This window comes from Drosophila mojavensis, unplaced genomic scaffold (genome assembly GCF_018153725.1).
Source record: "Drosophila mojavensis isolate 15081-1352.22 unplaced genomic scaffold, ASM1815372v1 contig_136, whole genome shotgun sequence".
NCBI classification, from domain to species: Eukaryota; Metazoa; Arthropoda; class Insecta; order Diptera; family Drosophilidae; genus Drosophila; species Drosophila mojavensis.
This window is the reverse complement of record NW_025318667.1, coordinates 5,004,381-5,027,215: the sequence shown is the minus strand read 5'-3', so window position 1 is coordinate 5,027,215 and position 22,835 is coordinate 5,004,381. Positions and strand designations below refer to the sequence as shown.

General features: G+C 40.9%; 5 protein-coding genes across 8 annotated transcripts; 3 read left to right on the top strand and 2 right to left on the bottom strand.

The window, feature by feature from the left end:
* Nucleotides 1-2,262: 2,262 nt before the first annotated feature.
* LOC6585932 (protein obstructor-E) lies at nt 2,263-5,441 on the top strand. The gene is made up of 4 exons (XM_002011520.4): nt 2,263-2,455; nt 3,223-3,423; nt 3,513-3,716; nt 3,836-5,441. The coding sequence occupies exons 1-4, from the start codon at nt 2,404-2,406 to the stop codon at nt 4,120-4,122; spliced, it is 744 nt and encodes a 247-aa protein (XP_002011556.1). The 5' UTR covers nt 2,263-2,403; the 3' UTR covers nt 4,123-5,441.
* A 2,424-nt stretch (nt 5,442-7,865) lies between these two features.
* On the top strand, nt 7,866-12,777 carry LOC6585931 (protein obstructor-E). The gene is made up of 4 exons (XM_002011519.4): nt 7,866-8,164; nt 11,178-11,393; nt 11,515-11,709; nt 12,140-12,777. The coding sequence occupies exons 1-4, from the start codon at nt 8,113-8,115 to the stop codon at nt 12,367-12,369; spliced, it is 693 nt and encodes a 230-aa protein (XP_002011555.1). The 5' UTR covers nt 7,866-8,112; the 3' UTR covers nt 12,370-12,777.
* A 1,078-nt stretch (nt 12,778-13,855) lies between these two features.
* Nucleotides 13,856-16,404, bottom strand: LOC6585930. The gene is made up of 2 exons (XM_002011518.4): nt 14,613-16,404; nt 13,856-14,538 (listed from the first exon to the last, which is right to left on the bottom strand). The coding sequence occupies exons 1-2, from the start codon at nt 16,314-16,316 to the stop codon at nt 14,119-14,121; spliced, it is 2,124 nt and encodes a 707-aa protein (XP_002011554.1). The 5' UTR covers nt 16,317-16,404; the 3' UTR covers nt 13,856-14,118.
* Nucleotides 16,405-16,637: 233 nt separating this feature from the next.
* On the top strand, nt 16,638-18,763 carry LOC6585929 (ras-related protein Rab-10). The gene is made up of 4 exons (XM_002011517.4): nt 16,638-17,109; nt 17,822-18,021; nt 18,101-18,190; nt 18,275-18,763. The coding sequence occupies exons 1-4, from the start codon at nt 16,983-16,985 to the stop codon at nt 18,470-18,472; spliced, it is 615 nt and encodes a 204-aa protein (XP_002011553.1). The 5' UTR covers nt 16,638-16,982; the 3' UTR covers nt 18,473-18,763.
* A 1,346-nt stretch (nt 18,764-20,109) lies between these two features.
* LOC6585928 (N-acetylglucosamine-6-phosphate deacetylase) lies at nt 20,110-22,835 on the bottom strand. 4 transcript variants are annotated; one of them, XM_015160560.3, is made up of 5 exons: nt 22,618-22,835; nt 22,294-22,521; nt 21,587-21,855; nt 20,468-21,008; nt 20,110-20,405 (listed from the first exon to the last, which is right to left on the bottom strand). In XM_015160560.3, exons 2-5 carry the CDS (start codon nt 22,505-22,507, stop codon nt 20,224-20,226), a joined length of 1,206 nt encoding a protein of 401 aa, XP_015016046.1. In that variant the 5' UTR covers nt 22,508-22,521; nt 22,618-22,835; the 3' UTR covers nt 20,110-20,223. The 4 variants fall into 4 exon arrangements, with proteins under 4 accessions (XP_015016046.1, XP_015016044.1, XP_015016043.1 ...); XM_015160558.3 differs by having other exon boundaries at nt 22,664-22,835; XM_015160557.3 differs by lacking the exon at nt 22,618-22,835 and adding an exon at nt 22,077-22,229 and having other exon boundaries at nt 22,294-22,375.

Here is a 22,835-nt window from a genome sequence, read left to right as displayed (position 1 = left end):
GTGTTTTTCTTTAGCTTTTTATTCATATGCATATTTATTCGATATCTTGGTTATCTCTGATCCTCTTCCTCTTCATCAATTAGCTTGATATTTGGGTTGGCGCATCTTGATTTTGTAAAAGAAACAAAAAGAAAAAACAACCAAAAAACTGGATGACCTATAAATTGCATATGCATCGATTTCGTAACTCCCTTTAAAAATTAACTCATCTGTGTGAATCGCCAAAGCTGATGGTGGCCAATACCCTGTACCAGATATGGATGCAAGCGGGTATGCTCTGTACTTTTTATCTAGATCAAATATCAAATATATTACTGTGATGGGAAATACCCTGTACAAACTGAATGCAGTTGGGTATGCTGAATAAGTTTTGATCTCGAACGAGGATGAACATTTTAGCGAAGCATCTGTAAAAGCAGAATGCAAGCGGGCATTCTTGCGATAGGGGATACCCTGTACGTGCTAGGTGGATTGGGTATACTCTATACTATTGGCTAATTTTATGTTTAAAGCATTTCATTGCATGATTAAAGATTTCTTAATTAGTATAATGGGTTTAGAATGATTCGAAACTGTAGGGTATCTGTTAGTCGTTCTTCTGATGTCCTGAGAGCAAACTTGTATTTTAGTAGCCAAATGAATGCTGAAGCTTTTTCTTTTTCTCTTAAAACAAACATAAAGAAAACCTTGAATTACAAAATCTTACCAAGTTGCAACCCGATAATGATACCGATAATGATAATGCTAATAATGATGATAATGATGCTGTTGCTCATGATAAATCAGCGCATCTGTCTGTGGTTACAGCAACAAAGTGATTTAACAGTTGTTTTTTAGTTAATTGCAAAAGCTGTTTTTATGTATGTATGTATGTATGTTTGTATAACTGTCTATGTGAGCCAGTCGCTATAGGGAAACGCTTTATAATGATAGATATAGATATCTACAATTCGATACGCGCATAATTTGCAATTAAATTGCTCACTTAAAATTTTTGTTGTTGTTGCTTTTTCTTCTTAGAAGTCGCTGGAAGTTGCCAGACTGCCATTTTGTTGTTGTTTTTTTTCGATTTGCTGTTTTCGAACGAGAGTAAAAGTTATGTATGTTTGTGTGTGGGTTTTTATTATTTTAAATTAACTTTAACTAGTTGCTAACTGCTTTATAGGTTGGGTTAGCCTGTTTTTCATTTTGATTTTGATTTTGTTTTTGTTTTTGAACATACTCGCGCTGTTTTGCCGGCCTGTCCAAGGACAACGGGTTTTTGTTGTTGTCTTTTCGGGGCATTGCGTGTGCGTCACATTTAGCATATAATCACATTTACATATACACATAAATGTATGTGTATGTGTGTACATATATTATGCATATTTCGTTAATCATCAGATACATACATTTGTCAGCATGGCTTGCCACACATGCATTCACACATACATACCTACATACATACATGTAGTTCTCGCCATTTTGGTTTCCTGTTTCAAGGCGAGTTTGTCCTGGCATCTGGCAAGGCTGGCCACGTAAGAGAAAGGCTGCAGTGTAATTTGGTTATTTATAAAGTGTGGCCACTTGTTAATGCAGAAACAGAAGCGAATACACATACATACATAAATATTTACATACATATATGTATGTATAGCTGCACTTTTGTTATGGCTGCGATTTGAAAGGCTTTGTGACTTTTGTCTTTCAATTGCGTCTGCCTTTTGTCGTCGCTGTTGTTATTGTTGTTATTTTTGGTTATTTTTGACTTTTTTTTTTATTGCTGTAAATTGTCGAAGCATTTGCATGCGCGTCGTTAACCCGGCGAAGTTTCGGCTAAAGCGTTGGCGCATATGAATTTTGTTATTTGTTTTTGTTAGCTCTTTGATTTTTATTTTCTCATCAGGCACATACAAATTGAATATACATTTGTATGTACGTGCAAACATACAGATACGCGCATGTACGTACAGAAAAACATCTGTAAGTATGTATGTATGTACATACATATGTATTTACTTGCTTCATTACAACTTTGCTTTGCCTTTGCCTTGCCTTGCCTTGCCTTGCCTTTCTTCGCTGCGGCGCGTTGCGCGAACTGCGCTGCCGCCGCCATCTTCCAGGCTATGGCTTAGCGCCTGCGCCCAAGCATCATCGTCGCCAACGTTGCGACGCCAACGGCGCTGCTGGCGTCGCCGCATTGCCGCGTTTGCCGTTGCGCCGTTACCGGTAAAAAAGTCTTGAAAAGTGCGCCTCTTTGGCGTTCCGTTGTTAGTTTAAGTTTAACCATCGCACGCTTAAGTCGCGATTTAGTTGGTGCTGAGAAGAAAATATCATTTTTTTTCCAACTCCTGCTTCAAGGAGCACATATATATATCTATTTTTTTTTTTTATGTAAATCTAGTTGTAAATCAAAGATACAAAATGAAATTATTTTTATGTGCCATTGCTGTGATGCTTTGTGTGGCGGCGACAAGTGAGTGACAAAATATGCATTAATTTTATTTAACCACAAAAAAAAAAAACTTATAAAATAAATAAATAAGTTAAAATCTTGTATTGGCAACTTTGTGCTAATCAGTTTGACATTGGCTACGCATGTGTGTGTGTGCGTATGTGTGTGTGTGTGCTTGTAGCTGTCTGTGTGCATTGGTGTACGCAGCTGCGCTCGCTACAGCCATTAGCTGCTGTCCGTTAGCTAACGGTATATGCAGGCTTTGCAATTGATTAGCCACATACACACACACACACACACACACACACACATTGCAATGCGTTCTTTTATATGCCATGGGTCGACCCTGTCTGACATTTAAGTTGCCATTTGCATGGATTTAATGGGCGTGTGTGTATGTGTGTGTGAGAGAGAGAAGGAGATAGCAGTGTGGGGAGGGGCGGGGAACGCGAAACGGGTAAACGATAAACCGGCTGGCGCTGGAATGAAAAACTGAAACTGGAACTGGCAACCGATCAAACTGTTAACTAGAACTGGGACTGGGACTGGGCGTGCGCTTATGCAACCGCAAACAGGAAAAATGAGATAAATAATACAAAAAAATGAAAAGAAAAAGTCAAATCGATCAATCGATCAGTTATTTATTTTTTTTGCTGCTTGCTTTTTCCCAAGCTGTTACACTTTTCACAAGCAGGAAAACCGAGGTCGGAGTGAAAGCAAGGCAATAAGTTTAATGAACTCTCTTTCTCTCTCTCTCTCTCTCTCGCTCTCTCCATTTCTCTGCGCAGTCGCCGCTGTCGACTTTGACTGCCCCAAACCCAATGGCCAATTCGCCGATGAAGAGCAATGCGACAAATATTATGAGTGCTCGGACGGTGTGCCCAAGGCAAAACTCTGCCCCGATGGCCTTGTCTTCGATCCACTGAATCGCAAGATCAACAAATGCGATCAGCCCTTCAATGTGGACTGCGAGGATCGCACGCTCTTGCGTAAGTAATTCCCCAAATACCCTATCGAAATACCGAGTATATTTATGTATATATGTAACATTGATGTTTATCTATTTGAATTCCTATAGAGGAGCCCAAGTCCACTAAGTATTGTCCGCGCAAAAATGGTTTCTTTGCCCATCCGGAGCCGCATATTTGCAACATCTTTTACAATTGCATTGAGGGCGATGCTTTGGAAATGAAGTGTACCGTTGGCCTGCACTTCGACGAGTATTCCGGCACCTGCGTGTGGCCGGATACGGCCAAGCGTGAGGGTTGCGCCGATCCAGAGAGTGAGTGCTGAATTCTTGAAAGCCCAAAGACAAGCAAAACTAACTCATTGATCCTTGACAATCCAATCTCTCCCTGTTTCTCGCCCCGCTCGTTCTTTCACCTCTTCTCACATTTGTAGAAAAAACTGAGAGCGGCTTCTCGTGCCCCAAGGATCAGCCCAAAATGGATGCGCGCGGCCAGGTTGTCAGCCATCCGAAATATCCCCATCCCACCGATTGCCAAAAGTTCTATGTCTGCCTGAACGGCGAGGATCCCAGAGACTTGGGCTGCCAGCTGGGCGAGGTCTACAACGACGTGACTGAGATGTGCGATGCGCCCGAAAATGTGCCCGGCTGCGAGGACTGGTACAAGGATACCAGCGACGATGATGACGGCACCAACAAGAAGCCCTCGTCCAGGAGCTGAGCTTCATCCCATCCGCTGATATCATAAAAAAAATACAAGAAAACACAACAACAACAAACAAAATATCATATACGCCCATTCTTGCGCGCGTCTAAGGCACACACACACACACACACACACATATTAAGTTAGACTTGGACGGACTGACAGGACGGCGGAAGGACGCGCGTGTTAGTCAGTTAAACTAAAAGTCGTTGCTAGCCTCCTTGTGAAGCGTTATTTTCAACTAGTTACTTTTGACTCGCTACTCGTTACTCTTGACTAGGTACTCGTTACTCTTATCTAGCTTACTCTCTCGACTCGCTATTTGTGACTTTTGACAGGTTACTCGTTACTCTCTTTACCTTACTCGTTACATTCGATAAGCTACTCGTTACTTTCGACTCCCTACTTGACTTTTAACTCGCTATCTGTTCTTATTTTCCCTACGCACACTTTCTTTCTCGTTTTCTCTTTCATTTACTGTATTTCCTCTTTCTATACTCTTTAACTGATCTATCGTTGTGTATATATTTCCTCTTTGTTTAAACACAAAAAGAAAAAAAGAATTACAAAAAACAAGAATAATAAAAAATAATAAACTTTTTCTATACACTATCTGCACTTTTTTACATTCTTTTCTACAACCTTTTTTTCTATATTCTCAACTATCGTATATTTTTATCAAATACACACTATAATTATTTCTTTCTTAGCTTTCAGCTGCTTAATTTCGGATTTCATTTCACTAATGTTTTATTTCTAGTTACTCTATTTTCATCTTTGATCTTGAATCCTTCATCTCATTAATTCCGTCATTGATCTTCAATTATTTCTTGGTCTTTGATCTTTGCTCTTTCATCTTTGATTTTTCCTTCATCTGAGGCTGAACTTTCTATATACATTTTCTAATATTTCACTTTCTATCTTTCACGATCTTCCTTTCTTCATAACCTATACTTACATTTCTTTATTCTACTAAGCGTATCCTTACTAAAAGATCAAGATCCTGAGTTTATTTGCATATAAGCTTCTTGAAGTCTTCCTGAATATTCATGATATAATTATATATAATATTATTTAAAATTATTTATATATAAAAATCTTCTGCATTTTCTCTTTATGCGATCTATTTTTAACTATTCACTTATTTTTCCTCTTTTTCTCTCTCTCTCTCTCACTGCCGCTCTCTCTATTATTTCTATTTCCTTGTCTCGATCTATTGCTACTCACTTTGACATCTGTCTTCTTTCTCAATGTTTCTCTATATGTACTTATTTTTCTGAAAAAGAGAGAGATTTTCTCTAATTTCTCCCTGTCTCTCTCTCTCTCCTTTTATTTCATAGTCTTAATATATCGCTATTAATATTTATATATGTATCTCGCTCTCTTTCCATTTCTCTCTTTTTAGAGAGAAAAAAGTAATTTTTGGTCTCTCTCTCTTTCCCTCTATGTCTCTCTACATCTCTTTCATTATGTATATCTCTCCTGTTTTCTCTCTCATTTTCCTTTTATCTATTCCCCTTTTACTTCTATTTTTATCTTTCTATCTGTTTCTCTCTCTCTCTTTATCTCTTTTTCTTTCTATCTCCAATTTTCCTTTGCTCATCCTCTCTCTCTCTCTCTCTCTCTCTCTCTCTCTCTCTCTCTCGTTCTGTTCTTCAATATCCCTTTCTTTTTGTTTCTCTGTCTTCCTACCTTTCTCTTTCGTAATTCCAGCCCCATTTTCTATTGTAAGTCCCTTTCCCGATTACAGATCGATCGTAATATTTACAACAATAACTATGACAGCAACAGCAACACCAACAACATCAACAACAAAACAGTTCATTTACATTTGCCAACTCATTCGATTAAATAACAAGACTTGAAATAATGCCAATTGTTTTTTTCCCTTCATTTATTTGCTTATTATTTTTCCTACTACAACTATCTGACAAATGCTGAAGATGTATTGGATATATGTACATACATACTTATGTATACGTGCAAATTACGAACAAATCGAGGGCGAATCGATATAATAATAAATCCACAATTCGCTGGCTCAATCTATTCGCATCTTATTATGAAATTGATACTCCATACCCCTCCCCTTGCTCAGGCCCTCCTCCTCCACCGATTCTCCATCAGCCGTCTTCTTCCCGTCTCCTCCTCCTCCTGCTCTACTGTTGCTGCCATGCAAGCTGAACGCGTCTTATTAACCCTTTGTCAACAGCAACACAATAACCGTTAATTGCACTAACGGGCACTAACGGGTTAACACTGGGCAAATGCAGTCAAAGGTCTGCTGACTTTTGAATATCCTTACTTAAATGTTAGGTATATAGATGTGTATAATTGTACATGTGTATATGTATGTGTGTGTGACTGAGGAGAATATGTATGTATGTATATGCACTATATAAATATCCTATATATTTATATACAAATTAAAAATGATATAAAGTAGAATCCGGTTATAACGACTCCGCTTATAGCATCTATACGGTTAATGCGACGAAAATGCTGGTCACCAGACAAACTTTTATGAGCAAACTTATACGGTTATAGGGCCTTCCGGGTATAACGACGGTCCCCTGAGTGCCTTTATACCGGCTTCTACTGTATATCTAGTATATACATATGTATGTACATACAGCATAGTCTTACGACAACAGATCTGCCTGTCAATCAAAGGGCACATACATACATACATGCATACAGCGGTGCTCATAAAATTAGTAGAAGTAACAGTAAACTTAATGATTAACCCAATACAACATCTTAATTAAATAATAATAATAAATTACAATCTGAATATTCGTTTCAAATTGTTATCAATTTATTTGTAATACTGTATTTGAATGAATGTGTGCGTTCAAGTCTGCATAGGCAAACACGACGATGTAACTGTTATGCTCGGCCTAAAACGAAGTGCAGCGCACTAAGTTATGTTACGTAATTCTCGCTGGCCACACAGACAGCAACACCAACACCAACACCAACAATAACAGCAGCCAGCAGCAACGGCAAACAGTGTTGCAATAGTTAACAATGTAACGGTAATCGGCAAGACGAAGGCAAGCACAATGCAGACAGCAACAATAACAACAAACACGACGACGATGACGACGTAGCTTAGCCGATGCACGAAGCCCGCAGCCCGAATGCAATCAATGAATGGTAAGCTTACGAGCAGCTTGAGCTTTGCCTTTTACTTTCAATCACACATGTTGCCAGCAGCAACAGCAGCAGCAAAAGCCCAAATCATGTTTTGCATTTTTGTTTTTGTACCAAAAATTGTTCAATCAAACGCTGCGCGCGCGCGCCTTCGCTGTGACAACATAAACACATAAACATATACATACACGCATGCTTTGCCTTGCCCAAGTGCCTGCGCACACATACAGACACGCTTGCTCTGCCTTGCCTAAGTACCTGCGCACACACACACACACGCACGCATGCTCTGCCTTGCCTAAGTACCTGCGCACACATACACATGTATTAGCGTCCGCATAGCCTCTGCCCCTGGCGACCCCTTTTAATTGCCCAGCTACCCACCCACCACACATTGCGAATACTCCCCCTCCCCCCGCGCTATACCACTGTGCTGCTCGGCAACAAAATTCAAATACGAAACGCCAAAAAATAAAGCTTTGCAAAACTTTTGTTATTGCTGTCGCCGCGATCGCTGCTGCGGGCGGCGCTGCTGCCGCTGCCGCTGCGCTACGGCCAATGTTGGTGGTGGTGCTGCTGCTGCTTCTTCTTCTTGAGCGCGGTATAAATCTTTTCAGTTGAGTTTGGAACGCGTAACCGTTAAAACGTGCAGCGGAATTTCAAGTGTCGCGCTGTTGAATTCAAATTGAAGCGTTGTCGTTGCCGTTGTCATTGCCATTGTTGTTTTTGTTGTTGTTATTATTTTTGTTTATTTTTTTTTCTCAAATCGATTGATTTTTTTTTGTCGCCTGCTTGCCATTCTCGGCTGTTGCTGTTACCGTTAGTTACGTTTTCGTCTTCGCCGCCAACATGCAACGCGCACAACTAAGCTGCGTCCTGATCCTGGCATTCATTGCTTACGGTAAGTGGCCGCCATTTTGTTATCGTTACACTTACAGCTAGCTGTGCAACCTGTGCAGCTGTCGCTGGAATGCGAGCTGGCATGTGCATATTTGGCATTAGCGCAACCCCCTTCCATAGCGTGCTAAGCCCTGAGCTGAGCTTTTACTTTCAAAAACGAATTGTACGCCAATTGGAATGGCAACATTTTCTAATTGGGTTATTGGCTTGTTGTTCTCGAATTGGATTGGGTCTACTGTCTACTGTTGGTTGGACAGCTTCAAGGCTATGCCAAAGGCTTGCCTCCCATTCGCCTTTCTGCTCCAATTAGCTAGCCAGCAGCAGTAGCAGCAGCAGCTCGTTGTCATTTAACCCTGAACAGCTTGGTTTACTGCTAACAGTGGGCAGGGGCCAGGGGGGAGTGTTCAAATACGCCCCATTACAGCTACGATAGCTACCTAGAATTCTCAAGCTCATTTGGCATGCAGATCCAGTATTCCACTGAGCTGATCGTTTATAACTTTTGCTTTTGTTGAGCCAGTTGGTGTCTGCTGTGGCTAGATGACTGAGAGATACACTGAGACAAATATTGCTTAGAGTTGGAACGGAATCCAAAAATAGCTGAAATGCATTACGAAAATATTACATCTCCATTTAAAGCTGCTTATATAAAGTCTTTAAGTGGTTGTCGTGTACACTGAGCCAATTTTTGTTGCAAAATAATGTAGGCAATTTGAGTTTAAGCGCAGCTCAGCTTAATTATTTATAATCATATTTTAAATAAATAAAACAAAGCATTTTACACTGAGAGGAAGTGTGCTTAAGTTTAAAATTTATGCTGGATTTGGTGCTTTAGATCAAGCGGAAACATCACCCAAAGCAATCAATTCTAGAGCTCCATGAAGTTCTATTGCTGTTAGTTTGTTATATATTTGCAAGTTAAATACACTGTGAAAAAAAAGCTATTTACACTGTGGCACTTATTCACATGTACAATACAAATTTAAGCAAATCCGTATTTATAGTATATGATTTATTTTTTAGTTTATGAATTCTATATTTACACCGCAAAACTGGGAAAAATATATTTCAAAAAAATTAATAAATGATTAAGTCAAACAGCTAAATCAGCTTTAAAGATTTTCTCTTGGTACACTGAGCAAAAAAAAAAAATCGTATGAAAGTCAACGAAAAGCGTAACTTTATGTGAAAGGTTTTTAACCTTATAACATAAGAAAAATATTACTAATAATAAATAAATATTAATAATTCATAAATTCATAAATATAAAAAATAATGAAATATTACAAATTAATTAATTAGATATATAAAATGAATGATAAAAAAGAAATATTAAATTAATTAAATATTAAAAATAAATATTAACTAAAAAATAAATTAAATAATAAAAATGAAAAGAATATAAATATTTTTACAAATAATTAACGCTAGATGCAGTTTTTGAGGCAAACTTTAACTCCTCTGAGACCCCTTTTTATTTAGCTTATTTATAGCTTCGCTTAGTACACGCACTTTTCGTGCAGTGTATTTGTCTGATTCGTCTACGTATTCGAACCCTAATTAAAACAAATGCCAAACATTTAAAAGCTACAAAGTCAAAGCAGAACTCGGCCCGTCAAACCAGTTCACCATTAGACCTAATCACATTGGATATTATAAAATTTCGATCTAAAAAAACAAATACAAAGCTGAAAAAAAAAACGTCTCGAAATGTTGTCGGCCCAACGAGTTTCTGTGCGACTTCAAAAGGTTGAAGTGAAGAAATTGTACAAAAATTAACAAACGAATAAACATATTTCGCTACTTTTTTTTTTGCGAAACGTTAAACGTTTATTTTCGGACAGAAAATTATCGATAAGTGTTGGTAAATTAATTGCCGGAAATCTTTAGCAGTGTTAAGCAAATGCATAAACAGTTGCAAATGCCGCACGAAATCAACAGCGAGCAGTTAAAATGAAAATTAAAATGAAAATGAAAACAGTTTGCGGTGCTTTAACCCGTTGCCCGAGGCAAGTCGCAAATCTCTGGGCCTCGGTTACATCATCCAACGCCGGCGCTAGACGCGAAGATGCTCGAAAGCCGTAAGCCATCAGCCGAAAGCCTGTCACATTCACACTCACATTCGCACTCACACACTGACAAGCACTTACAACACTTGCACTTGCAACACTGACAGCAACACACTTAGCGAAACCAGTTGACAGTCGCTGGGTAGGAAGGAAGTGTGCGCTTTCAAGTTTAATAATGGCCATTGGCATCAATGGGGAATAGTAATGAGGGCGACACTTCCTCGACACGCGAGACAGTTTGATACGGCGGCGATAACGATAACGATAATAATAGCGATAACGATAACGATATCACACAGTAAACAATAGCAAAGTACCTCACTTGCAAGTGGCAAGAGAGTGCTACAGATCTATAGATTGTCATTTCAATCGATTACTTGAACAATCTTACTATCGATAACGATAACTTATATTTAACTGCAGCTATTTAGTGTAATCATGATAGCAAATGTAAAAGACGGAATAGAAACTAGTTAAATGACGAAAGTAATTTCAATAAGAAATCGATTATTTTAGCGATATCGATAGCACTATCGATAGCAATACAAGGTAGTTCTAAAGCAAATGGCATGGAGCTAAAACTGGTTGAATATTGATACTGATTCATAAAGTATGTTTTCGATAAATAAGCTCTATCGATAACTATGTCGATAACGATAATGATTGCCTATTCTGTAGAGCCACTGACCAGTGGTAGAGCTAAGTTATGCCAATTTATATATGTGTATATGTATATATGTGTATATAATTGATAATAAGTAATTCGACAACATATAATAATCGATAACGATAAGTATTCCCCATGATTTATTTGCATATAATTACATATATGCATACAATGATAATAAAAACTCAATCCTCACATGAAAATCGATTTCACTTACAATCGATACTAAGATCGATATCGATAACGATCGCTAACTGTCTCTGTTTTTTGTATTACAGCAAATGCTTTGGCTGTTGGCACACCCGAATGCCCCGAGAAGCATGGCGTCCAGGCTTACGCCCACACCGAGAACTGTGATCAGTTCTTCCTCTGCACCAACGGCACCTTGACCCTGGAGACCTGCGAGAACGGTCTGCTCTTCGATGGCAAGGGCGCTGTGCACAATCACTGCAACTACAACTGGGCCGTTGACTGCAAAGGTCGTCAGTGGGATCGTAAGTAACGAAATCGATATATGTACATATATGTATGTATGAAAGACGATTCCAAATTGAAGATATTAATTTCTCTCTCTCTCTCTCTCTTCCTTTCTCTCTTTCTGATTCTCTGCCTTAGCCACGCCCATTTCGACACCTGGCTGTGAGTATCAGTTTGGTCTGTATGCCGTCTCGAAGGAATGCTCCACCACCTACATCAAATGCGCCCACGGCGAGCCCCACGAACAGGACTGCGATGCGGGTCTGGCGTACGATGAGCGCATCCATGGCTGCAACTGGCCCGATCAGCTGCTCGATCACTGCAATCCCGAGGGTGAGAGTCTGAGATAATAGATCTTATATGGCTTAGCAGCAACTTTAATTGAACGACTCATTCAAATGAACTAGTTCAACTCTTTTAGTGATCAGTGTAGCGATAAGGATCACCACTGATCAGCCACCACCACCACTGATTCGCCTACACAGCTTTACTTAATCAGCTTGATCTTATTCAGCTATTCATTAATACTCGATCATGAGCGATTTTTGTCAATTGTTCATGAACTACAAGTTCCACTAGTTCCTGTCTGTTACTGTACTATCCTCTATAGCTGAACCTTGTGAATCGAGTTATTAAATCAGCTCAGCATTATTTCTTAGCTACTTTAACTGAATTGATCAATAAATATCCATGAATCGACTAATCGATTAGTCATTTGGCTAACGCCCAGATCTATTCTAATATCTCTTGATTTCTCTTTCAGCTGTTGTTGGCTTCAAGTGTCCCACAAAGGTCGATCCCAATTCGGTGGCCGCTCGCTTCTGGCCCTTCCCCCGGTTCCCCGTGCAGGGCGATTGCCATCGCTTGATCACCTGCGTGGAGGGCTATCCACGTCTGATTAGCTGCGGCGAGGACAAGGTCTTCGACGAGCACACGCTCACCTGCGAGGATCCCGAATATGCCAGCGGCAGCTGTGCCAACTATGGCAAATAGTGTGACCGTAGTAACTGCAGCTAGACGAAGAAGAAGAAGAAGAAACTGTTCAACAACAAAGCAGCTCACACTCAACTGTACATATGTAAAGCTTCGCTGACTCGCTCTTTCTCTCTCTCTCTCTCTCTCTCTCTATGACACTATCTATAGCTATCTGTATATCTATCCGTCTCTCTCTCTCTTTCTCTATATCTTGTGCACCTGCTCTGTGGCTATCCCGCTCGCACTTTGCTCTCATTTCCTAGCATCAAATATTGCAATAATTATCGATCATTTAACATAACTTGTTTTTTTTTCTTCCAATTCATATAATTTTTGTATATTTTTTTTATATATCTTTTTTGTTACTTTCCAATTGAGCTCTATATGCAATAAAGTTTAAATTTATTTATTGTAATATTTTTGAAACAAAATTTGGTTTTATTTCGAGTAAAATTATCGGATAATATATGTGGCGTATAAGGGTATATTTATAAAGTATATATGTATGTATGTATGTATATATGAAAGTATATATATAAAGTATACATATATGTACATATATATGAAGTTATATGTATGTAAAGTATATGTATGTTATTTGGATATGAATCTTTTAATGTATTAATGAAAAGTTCCAATACATTCCATCCATTTACAGCAACTATATAGTATAATATTATATTATTATCATTAGATTCAACATCAAAAATTAGAATTGGCCTTAATTCTAATACTCTTGCCTGATTCCTAATATTCTTCTTGGAATCATTTTAGAGTTTATTTTATATATCTATTAATCTTTGTATAGAAGTAATTGCTCTATGGTTTCAGATAAGTGAATTGCTTCAACTGAGCAGTTAGCAGAGTGTGTGTGTGTGTGTGTGCATGTGTTGCTTGTGTGCGTGCATAGAAAAAACAGTTTTTTGAGGGGTTCAGGACTCTAGGAGTCTAGGAGTCTAGGGTCTAAATTGCCCAACAATAACTACTTATTAACTAACCGAATGATTTATGAAGTCTATCTATCTGAAATCTATTATCTATCTATCTACTTCCTTTCTATCTTCTATCTATCTACTTCATCCCTATCTACTTCATCTCTATCTATGTATCTATCTATCTATCTACTTCCTTTCTATCTTCTATCTATCTACTTCATCCCTATCTACTACATCTCTATCTATCTATCTATCTACTACATATGTATCTATCTATCTATTTACCTATATATCCATCTATCTACTTTGCTTGTATCTACTATACCTGTTTATCTTCTAGTTATTTATCTATCTATCAATCTATCTACTCCTTTTTTTCTATCTATTTTCGATCTATCTATTTGTTTTCTCTTTACAACCTTCCTATCTACTGTCTAGTTGAAGTACAGGATATGAAATCAATTTAGACCCCTTCGACTATAAGAACATATATGTACATATATATGTATATATTCATGTACCGCCACAACTCGTCCTACTTAGTTAATAAAGAATTTCCAACAATTTTGTTAGTTTTAAATATAGTATTTATTAATAAAGCAGAAGTTGACTTAAGAAACTAGAAAAAAGAATAGGGAAGAGATAAACGCTGTAAAGTCGTCCGTCAATGCCAGATTTCACTGTGCTACCGAAAAAACTAATTGTGGAACAATGGAAAGACAGTAAGCAAGCAAATTGGGATGGAAACAAAAATCTATCACATCTCAAATTCGTTGATCGCATTTGTTGTTGTTGTTGTTGTTGTTGTTGCTATTCGTCCATTTTTAGTCGATCAATCGATCAGATGCCGCGCATGATCCTGCGGCGTCGAGAATATAATTGCATAGATGAGACCATCGCGCACCGATTCCGTCGGATTGCCCACATTGAACATGAATTTGACGCGCTGCCGTACCGTATCCGGCACACACGAATACATCGGATACCAGCCCATTTTGTTGAAGACCACATAGATCTTGTAGATCTGATTGCGATAGATGTAGACGGGCCGATCGAATGTGATGTCCAAGTGCGAATCGTATCGCACCCGGGCCGTACAGTGCGTATACGTGATGCGCGATCCATGCATGTCCTGTATGTGGGCGTAGAGCACCTCCGTGTAGCGCTCCGCAAAGCCAGCCGAATTCATCAGCTCGCCGCAAAGCACCTGCGTGGGCACCTGCACGCCCAGGATCCAAATGTTCGTGTCCACCTGGCAGAAGAGCAATCAAATCAAATTAGAGATTCGCTTCATTCGATTCATTTCTATCCGATCTCTCCACATACCTGAAAGGTGACGCCACAGTCGGTGACGCTGGTATTGCGATAATCGAACTGCCTGGCTATGGAGCGCATGCAGTAGGAGCGTGTCATATCGTGATGCGAATTGCTGGCCACAATGACATCGTTGTCACTGCCGGGCGGAGGAGCCGCTGGCGCTGCTACTGCTGCGGCTGCTGCTGCTGCTCCGGCTGCAGCGACTGGCGGCGGCGGACCGTCGTACGCATCGCCAAAGGCGGCGGCATTGGGCATGGGCAGCGGCTCATCCTCAAAGCTAAAGCCATATGCGGGTATATGATCGACGGTTGCGGCCGCCGCGGCGCCCGCATTGGCGCCCAGGTTGAGCGGTACGCTGATGCGTTGACGCGTGAAGAGCGGCTGGTTGGTGCGCGTGGCGGGGCCCGGGAAGCCGTTGGCTGCATTCGTCGGATTATTGGCACTCCGATAGGAGGAGCTGAGCTCCCGCTGCCTGTGCGCCGACTCGTAAAAGTTGCGCGTGCTCCGCGACACGCAGAATCCCTCCGGCATATTGCAATCGTTCAGTGTGGGACTGGAGATTTTGATGAGTATGGCGAGTGCCTCGTGCTGCTTGAGCAGCTTGGAGCGTGCCGGTCCCTCGGCAAACTGTTGCGGCGTCATGGTGAGGAAGCGTATCTTCTTGACGGCCTGCCGCAGCATTGCACCGTCCATGATCGTCCTTTGTGCGTCCATCATGTTGATCATATTGGCGGCTGCCTCCGCCGCGTTCATCTCCTCCTCGTTGGCATTGCCGGATGCATCGCTGTCAATGATCACCACATCGTCATTGACAATGGCAGCGCTGGCATTCGCATTTGCATTTGCATTCGATGTCGATGAGGAGCAGCTGCTGCCGGCTGGATGATCGGGTGAGCTGCCGGCGGAACCATTGCCAGTGGGCTGCTTGTAGCTCTCAACGTCCTCGTCCTGGTGCATATGCTGCACCATGGCCGCCACATCTGGTTCCATTTTGATCTCCTCGATCATGTCGTTGGCAGCTGCGGCTGCTTGTTCCGCACAAGCGATGGATTTGCCACTGCCACTGGCCGCCTCCTCGTTCCCGTTCTCGTTCAGAATGCCGCGTTCGCTGGCGAATTTCAGCAGACAATTGAACAAATCCAGCTCAGAGTCAATGTTCAGCCGATGCTGATCCAATATGGCCATCAAAGTGGAGACCTCAATATCCAGGAAACTGGGATCGGAGAGCACCTCCCTGGTATTGGCCGCGATCAGATCCATGCTGCTCTGCATAAGGCGTGGCTCGTCGAACAGCTTGGCAAACTCGTAGGCACGACATGCATTCTTTGGACTCAGATCCGCCCATAGGAAGTGGGTGCAGCGCGTCACCACATGTGGAAGCATATATTTCTTGGCCACGTAGCACAGCTCGCATGCCTTGTCGAATGAGCCGATTGTTATGCGATCCGTGTAGATATACTCGAGCATTGCCTCAAATGCCTCCGGTTGTACATCGGGTATTATGATGGGATCCGTTTTGTCCGGTAGATTGCCATAGAACATTCGCTCAAAAACAGGCGAAGCCATGGCCAAAAGGAGCTTGTGGCCCGATATAATGCGTTGGTTGGGTGGTGTGCCAACGAGAAAGCGACAATCGGCCCATTTCTCTGAGTGTAAGAGATATTGGCCACGATCTTTGATCTCTGTCAGACTGTTTTGCCAGTCCAGATCCATTTTGTGCACAAATCGAAACGTTTACACTTTATATTTATTTATTGTGTACCCTTGTTTATATGTATGTCGCGGTTGCAGTGTTGAGCAACGGCAGCACACAGGGTTGCTTGATGCACGAAAACTATTGCTAGCATGGTCAGCATAGAAATAACTAGCAGAAAATATTGTATAAGCTTATAGAAACTGTAGCTTATTGTATTTGCTATGTATATTGACTGAATTCAGTTTATAGTGAAAAATAAATTTTTGATAAATATTGATGTAGGTCGCGAGCTAAGCAGAGTTGCATTTACGTTTCATACCGAGTGTGGGTAATTTTTTCATTTCGCGCTGCGGTCACACTGAAAGCGAACAGCAACAATTGCATTGCGTAGAAAAATAAAGTGCTTAAAACGTATAAAAGTTCTGTAGAATTTTTTTTGATTGCACACTTAAGTAACGCGCAAATTGCATCAAATAGAAACCATACCAAAGGCGAATAGCAATCGACATAATTGTTGTTGAATCCTACACTCTATATATGTGCTTTGTTCTATAAAGAACCTGTGAGTGCAAGTGCCACTGTGTGTGTGTGTGTGTGTAGTGAGCGAGCGTGTTTGTGCGTGTGCGTGTAGGTGCGTACGTTTGTGTGTGTGTGCGTGTGTTGTGCGAGTGCCGTAACGTGAAATGGCAAAGAAAACGTACGATTTACTTTTTAAACTTCTGCTAATTGGCGATTCCGGCGTTGGAAAGACCTGCATACTATTCCGTTTCTCGGATGATGCATTCACATCCACATTTATATCGACCATAGGTAAGTAAATGGCGCAGTCCACACTTAACATAACTTCACACATTCATACATATATGTGAAGACATATGCATGTGTGTGTTTGTGTGTGCATGTACCTGCAGACCTGCTGTGTATGTGTGTGTGCTGGCGAGCGGCATCGTCAATTGCCAATGTTTATGTATGTGTGTGTAGATTTTGTAGGCGGCGCCCAAAAACAACAAGGACACGGCCACTTGTCCGTGCGTATTGGGCGTGGTCAGCCGGCCCTAGAATGCTGAAGTTAAGAATGCATATATTGATATATACAGGTACATATATACATATATATTCTGGTATGTACGTACGTGCGATAGCCTTTGGACTTGATGATTCGCATTCGATGCCTGCATAAGGCGCGCTGTTGTTGTTGTTGGCTGTAGTCAGGCGCTGCTGTGGTATTTAATGTACACAGTGTTGGTAAACTGGATTAAAAATAATGACGCATATATATATATATCTATATAAATACTTGAGTGCATGGGCGTGTGTGTGTGTGTTATGATTCACATATATGTATGTACAAGGCTACGCATTATTCAAACTTCCAACTAAATAAATTTTATTATCAAATGTTCATTCAATACGATAAACCAGTTCAACTTGTGACGTCATTGCTGTAATTGGACTATGCGAAACGATCTCTCGCCATTTCTATTTATATGTTGATTGATTGTTATTGTTGTTTGCCTTGCAGGAATCGATTTCAAAATCAAAACAGTCGAACTCAGGGGCAAAAAAATTAAATTACAAATATGGGACACGGCCGGACAGGAGAGATTTCACACAATCACCACATCCTATTACCGTGGCGCGATGGGCATAATGCTCGTCTATGACATAACGAATGAGAAAAGTTTCGAGAATATAGTCAAATGGTTACGGAACATAGACGAGGTAAGTAAATCCAATCAAATTCCCAAACGATCTCATTCACTCATCCTCTTTCTCTCTCACTCTCTTTCGCTTGTTTCAGCACGCAAATGAGGATGTGGAGAAGATGATATTGGGCAACAAGTGCGATATGTCCGACAAGCGAGTTGTCAGCAAAGAGCGCGGCGAAGCGGTAAATTACACATACATAAACAAAAGTTCTTAGAATTACGCTCATAATCACACACCCACTCTCTCTCTCTCGCCCTCTCTGTAGATTGCAAGGGAGCACAGCATACGGTTTATGGAAACATCCGCCAAATCAAATATAAACATTGAGCGCGCATTTTGTGAACTTGCCGAGGCCATATTAGATAAAACATCGGGCCGCGAATCGGCCGAGAATCCCGAAAGGGTTGTCATCGATCGCGGCAATAGCGATAAGGCGACGAGCTACAGCAAATGTTGTGCGTAATGGGGTTATGACACCTGTTAGTTTAACGTTCACGGTTGGTTTTGTGATCTACATACATACATGCATACATATACATACATACATACATACACACACATACCTACACATAATATATATATATACATATACATATATAACAAACTTGGCAAAAACCTAGTGCTTTTTTTAACTGTGTGCGTGCAATTGCATGTTTGTGTGTGTGTGTGTGATGAGTGTGTGTTTTATAACTTTTTGATAGCTCCTTTATTATTACTATATGAACAAGAAAAACAACAAAGAAAAAAAATCAAATGCGTTTTCTACTGGGTGGCAACCCTGCAATCGAACTGGTACTCATGCGCATCCTGTCTCGCTTCCACACACATGACATTTCCTATGCTGCGCTAAAAAGTAAATTAATTAAAATAAAAAATAAAAAAAAAACCAACTTAAAGCAAAACTAACAAGTGTCATAACCCCATAAAGTGGCGGACCAGCAGTATATAATTGTTATACTGCTAACTGTTATACACAGCAAGCAATCAACTGCGACAAATACACACACATAGACACACGCGTACACACACACTAATAGCAGTTACAACCGAGAAAGAACCTACCTAAAGTTTTATAATATTGTATAAATGTAATTTGGAGTAATTTTACAAAAAAAAAACAAAAACAAAAAAAACAAAGAACAACAATACAGCGTACGTTTGTAAACGCACAACGAACCGAACCAAGTGAAAAATGAAACAGCTATAGCTGCAAATTGATAAGCAGCAATATCAAGAACAACAAAAAATTGAACTGCATTTTTGCATGTCACGCGCATTTGTGGCATGCGGCCCTACTTAGCGAACAGTGGAACAGACGGAACTGAAACGGACGCACATGCGACTTAAACACTATTTCCCTCTCCCTCACACACATACAAGCACACACACACACAGTGTAACACACTTGATATTGTATATGTATATGATTACTTAAAAACCACGAAAAAAAAGAAGAAAAAAATCACTTAAAATATGCCAACAATTATGTACGCGTTTTTTTTTTTAAATTGTCGGGCACACTTGTAACATGTAACTGTAACTATAATGATTTGTCATATATACATTTGCAAGACACAGCCAGACACACACACACACACACACACAGACAGACATACATGTATGTAATGCTATAACAAATACTTGCGAGTACTTCATTCTGATTGGCTGCCTGCTTATTTGCGTTTAACCGTTAGTTAGCTTAGCTGCAACTTGCTTTCCGTTTTGTTATTGGTTAGGAAAGAGTATATGTATGAAAGTGAGGAGGGAAACGATTCGCCTGCATATTGTAATGATTAACTGTATTTCGATTTATTTTTTGGCAAATGTAATTGTCTAGCAGAGCAAAAAAAACAAAAAAAAAAAAAAAAAAAAAAAAATGGCGGAGAAACATTTCGTAGCTTACGCCAAAGCGCCTAAACCATGCACACATATTCACACATAAATACATATTTATAATTGTATATATGTATGAATGTGCATATGCGTGTGTGCGTGTATTTATATAAATATAAAATGTGTTTTTTTTCGTAATACTTATTATTTGTACATGTATATGGATTTAGCGTAGTTGTCCACACCAAATGATTTAATAATTAAATATTAAAGAACAAATTAAAGCGTCATCTAATCCAAATAAAACAAGTGAAAAAATAAAAAACAAAAGCAAAGAAGCAAAATAGACAACAAAGAGAATGTTTGTAGCGTGGGCAGGGCTCAGTTGCTGGATTTGTAAACCCGCTCGCCTGCTATCCAGGTGGATAGAACCTGTAAATCATCGTTCAGCACTATGAAATCAGCATCCGAGCCAAAGTCCAGGGTTCCTTTCTCACGTTCAATGCCCAAACAGCGCGCCGGATGCAATGTGGCAGCCTCTATGGCAAAGACCTTGGAGCAGCCTGAGCAAAGGGGGAGACAGTTAAGATAGAACGAAAGGGAAAGCTATTCCAGATGGAGTCACCTGTTGCCCTTTGGAAGATGCGCACACACTCGTCCATGGGCGCTATGCTGCCACAGAGCGTATCGGTGCCAGCTATGAAAGCTCGGCCCTGCTTCACCTCCAGCGGCAGCTGGCCAATGTGATGGATGCCATCCTCCAGGCCCAGGGCTGAGATCGCATCTGTGACCAAGATCAAGCCATCGGGATGCGTCCGATAGGCGATGCGCAGGGCAGCCGAATGCGTGTGCACCCCATCGGCAATGATGCCGAAGTAGACAATGCGTCCAGGCGGTATTTGATCGGAGGTCAACAGGCCGACCAGGCCCGGATCACGATGATGAAAGGGCAGCATCGCATTGAACAGGTGCGTAATGAGAGTGGCTCCATGGCGAACGGCTCGCTCGCCATCGCTGAGGCTGGCCATCGAGTGGCCCAGCGAGACGGTAATGCCCGCCCTCACCAGCTCATCGATAACGTTCGCATCGCTCACCTGCTCAGGTGCCAGCGTTATTATCTTAATGCGGTCTAGCTCGCCGTACGTCGAACGTAGCGTCTCCATGCCCTGAAAGAAACGACGAGAGAGAATAGAAGAGATAAGTTTAAGTAGTATGTATTGGGAAGAAGTGCGAAAAGAGGGGAGAAAAGCTTCAATAAGCTTTGAAGAGAGAAGCTTAAACAAAGCAAAGAAGGCAGAGAACTTTAGCTAATTAGAAGGAAAGGAGATTTCTCAATCTGATAAAATTAGGTAACTTTATCGTAAAATAAGTTTAAGTACAGAAGGGAGAAGTATGAAAAGGGGGGACAGAAGCTTCAATAAGCTTAAACAAAGCAAAGAAGTCAGAGAAATTTAGCCAATTACAGGAAAGGAGATTTTACAATTTGATAAAATTAGGTAACTCTATCGAAAAATTATACCAATAATTATATTGTATTTTTGATAAGAGCTTTAAATTTTTCAAATAATTGCACAAAACTAATGTACCCTATATGCACATTGTTCCATAGCACTGCTGAATATACTATGAGTACTTAATTTTGATTGGCTGCTGGCTCTCGTACTTAACCGTTAATTAGCTCTGCTGTTTCTTTGGTTAATTGCGTTCCTTGAGTAGGCCCCATATGTGTGGGACATTTACTCACATTGTCAATAGTTTGAATGCAGTTGGCTGGATGGGCGCCTTTCTTTTGTGGATTAATGAAGGGTCCTTCGGCATGGACGCCCAAAATGCCGGCGCCGCCTTCGATGCGTCGCGGCATACGCGGTAATATCGTATGATAGCTGTCATTGGGTGAGGTCACGAGTGTGGGGCAGAATGAGGTAACGCCGCTGCCCACCAGACTGACGGCTACCTTGCGCACGCCCGCCTCAATGGTGTCCTTGTCGTAGGAGAAGTCAACCCCATAGCCACCTGCGGGACAAAGAGGGAGAGAGGCTGATCATGTATGTGAATGGTTAATGTATTGCAGCTATCTGTGCTGCTCTAACACTTAAATATGCAAACCATGCAAAATCTAACTCTATGCACTGCTCTAGCACTCTTCAAGAAGCGCAATGAGTGCATAACGGGCTCAGCATGCATAACTTTGCTTGCTAGCTATACTGCTCTAACACTCGTTCACTTGCGCTTACACAGTTCGTTTTGTTGTTTACCGTTGATTTGCAATTCGGCCATTATCGCTATTCATGCATCCTCTCGTCTTTCTGATTACTGTCGAGTTTTTTAGTGCTTACAGCACAGTGGGGCAAATCGGCGATTAGATTAATATACGCAAGTTATGTGACCTTGACAGCGTATTAAAAGTGAAAAATCAGCTGCTTGTGCTGTAATTGTTTCACTCTTGTTTACCATTGATTTGCAAATCGATGTAGCCGGGCGCGATGATCGCACCACCACAGTCGATGCGCTGGTTCGCCGTCGCCCGCTCATCGTAGAAAACTGGCTCCGGATTGATGATTTTGCCATCTCGCACCCACAGATCGTCAACGATCAGCTGATGATTTCGCACCAAGCGGCAATTGACGAACTGAATTAACTGTTGTGGGCTGCAATTCTGCGACATCGCGTTAGGTGTGGCTAATTTCAAGTAACAAATGAAAGCGAAAACAAAACAAACAAAAAATAAATGGAATATAGTCCAGCCACACACACACAGTAAGTAGCTCTATTTACAAGCGAATAGGAACAACAAAACGAAAGAAAAGGCTACAACACGCACTGGCACGACGCCCGCGTCGCTGTCGGCAACAGAATGTTGAGTGCTTTGCGAATTGGCGCAGTGCGCGGCTAAATAGTCGACCAGCCAGGCAAGTACGCAACTAACGCACACAGCTGATAAATGGGGTAAATCCTATTGCTGCTGCTGCTCATATGAAACGCACATTTCAACA

Coding starts and splice junctions, on each gene's coding strand:
- LOC6585928 (XM_015160560.3), bottom strand. CDS start 22,507: ATGTCGCAGAATTGCAGCCCACAACAGTTAATTCAGTTCGTCAATTGC. Junction 21,856..22,293: donor CATCGATTTGCAAATCAATG/GTAAACAAGAGT, acceptor TTTGTCCCGCAG/GTGGCTATGGGGTTGACTTC. Junction 21,009..21,586: donor GCATTCAAACTATTGACAAT/GTGAGTAAATGT, acceptor CGTTTCTTTCAG/GGCATGGAGACGCTACGTTC.
- LOC6585929 (XM_002011517.4), top strand. CDS start 16,983: ATGGCAAAGAAAACGTACGATTTACTTTTTAAACTTCTGCTAATTGGC. Junction 18,022..18,100: donor GGTTACGGAACATAGACGAG/GTAAGTAAATCC, acceptor CGCTTGTTTCAG/CACGCAAATGAGGATGTGGA. Junction 18,191..18,274: donor GCAAAGAGCGCGGCGAAGCG/GTAAATTACACA, acceptor CCCTCTCTGTAG/ATTGCAAGGGAGCACAGCAT.
- LOC6585930 (XM_002011518.4), bottom strand. CDS start 16,316: ATGGATCTGGACTGGCAAAACAGTCTGACAGAGATCAAAGATCGTGGC. Junction 14,539..14,612: donor ACTGTGGCGTCACCTTTCAG/GTATGTGGAGAG, acceptor CTCTTCTGCCAG/GTGGACACGAACATTTGGAT.
- LOC6585932 (XM_002011520.4), top strand. CDS start 2,404: ATGAAATTATTTTTATGTGCCATTGCTGTGATGCTTTGTGTGGCGGCG. Junction 2,456..3,222: donor GCTTTGTGTGGCGGCGACAA/GTGAGTGACAAA, acceptor TTCTCTGCGCAG/TCGCCGCTGTCGACTTTGAC. Junction 3,717..3,835: donor GGGTTGCGCCGATCCAGAGA/GTGAGTGCTGAA, acceptor TCACATTTGTAG/AAAAAACTGAGAGCGGCTTC.
- LOC6585931 (XM_002011519.4), top strand. CDS start 8,113: ATGCAACGCGCACAACTAAGCTGCGTCCTGATCCTGGCATTCATTGCT. Junction 11,394..11,514: donor CAAAGGTCGTCAGTGGGATC/GTAAGTAACGAA, acceptor TCTCTGCCTTAG/CCACGCCCATTTCGACACCT. Junction 11,710..12,139: donor CGATCACTGCAATCCCGAGG/GTGAGAGTCTGA, acceptor TTTCTCTTTCAG/CTGTTGTTGGCTTCAAGTGT.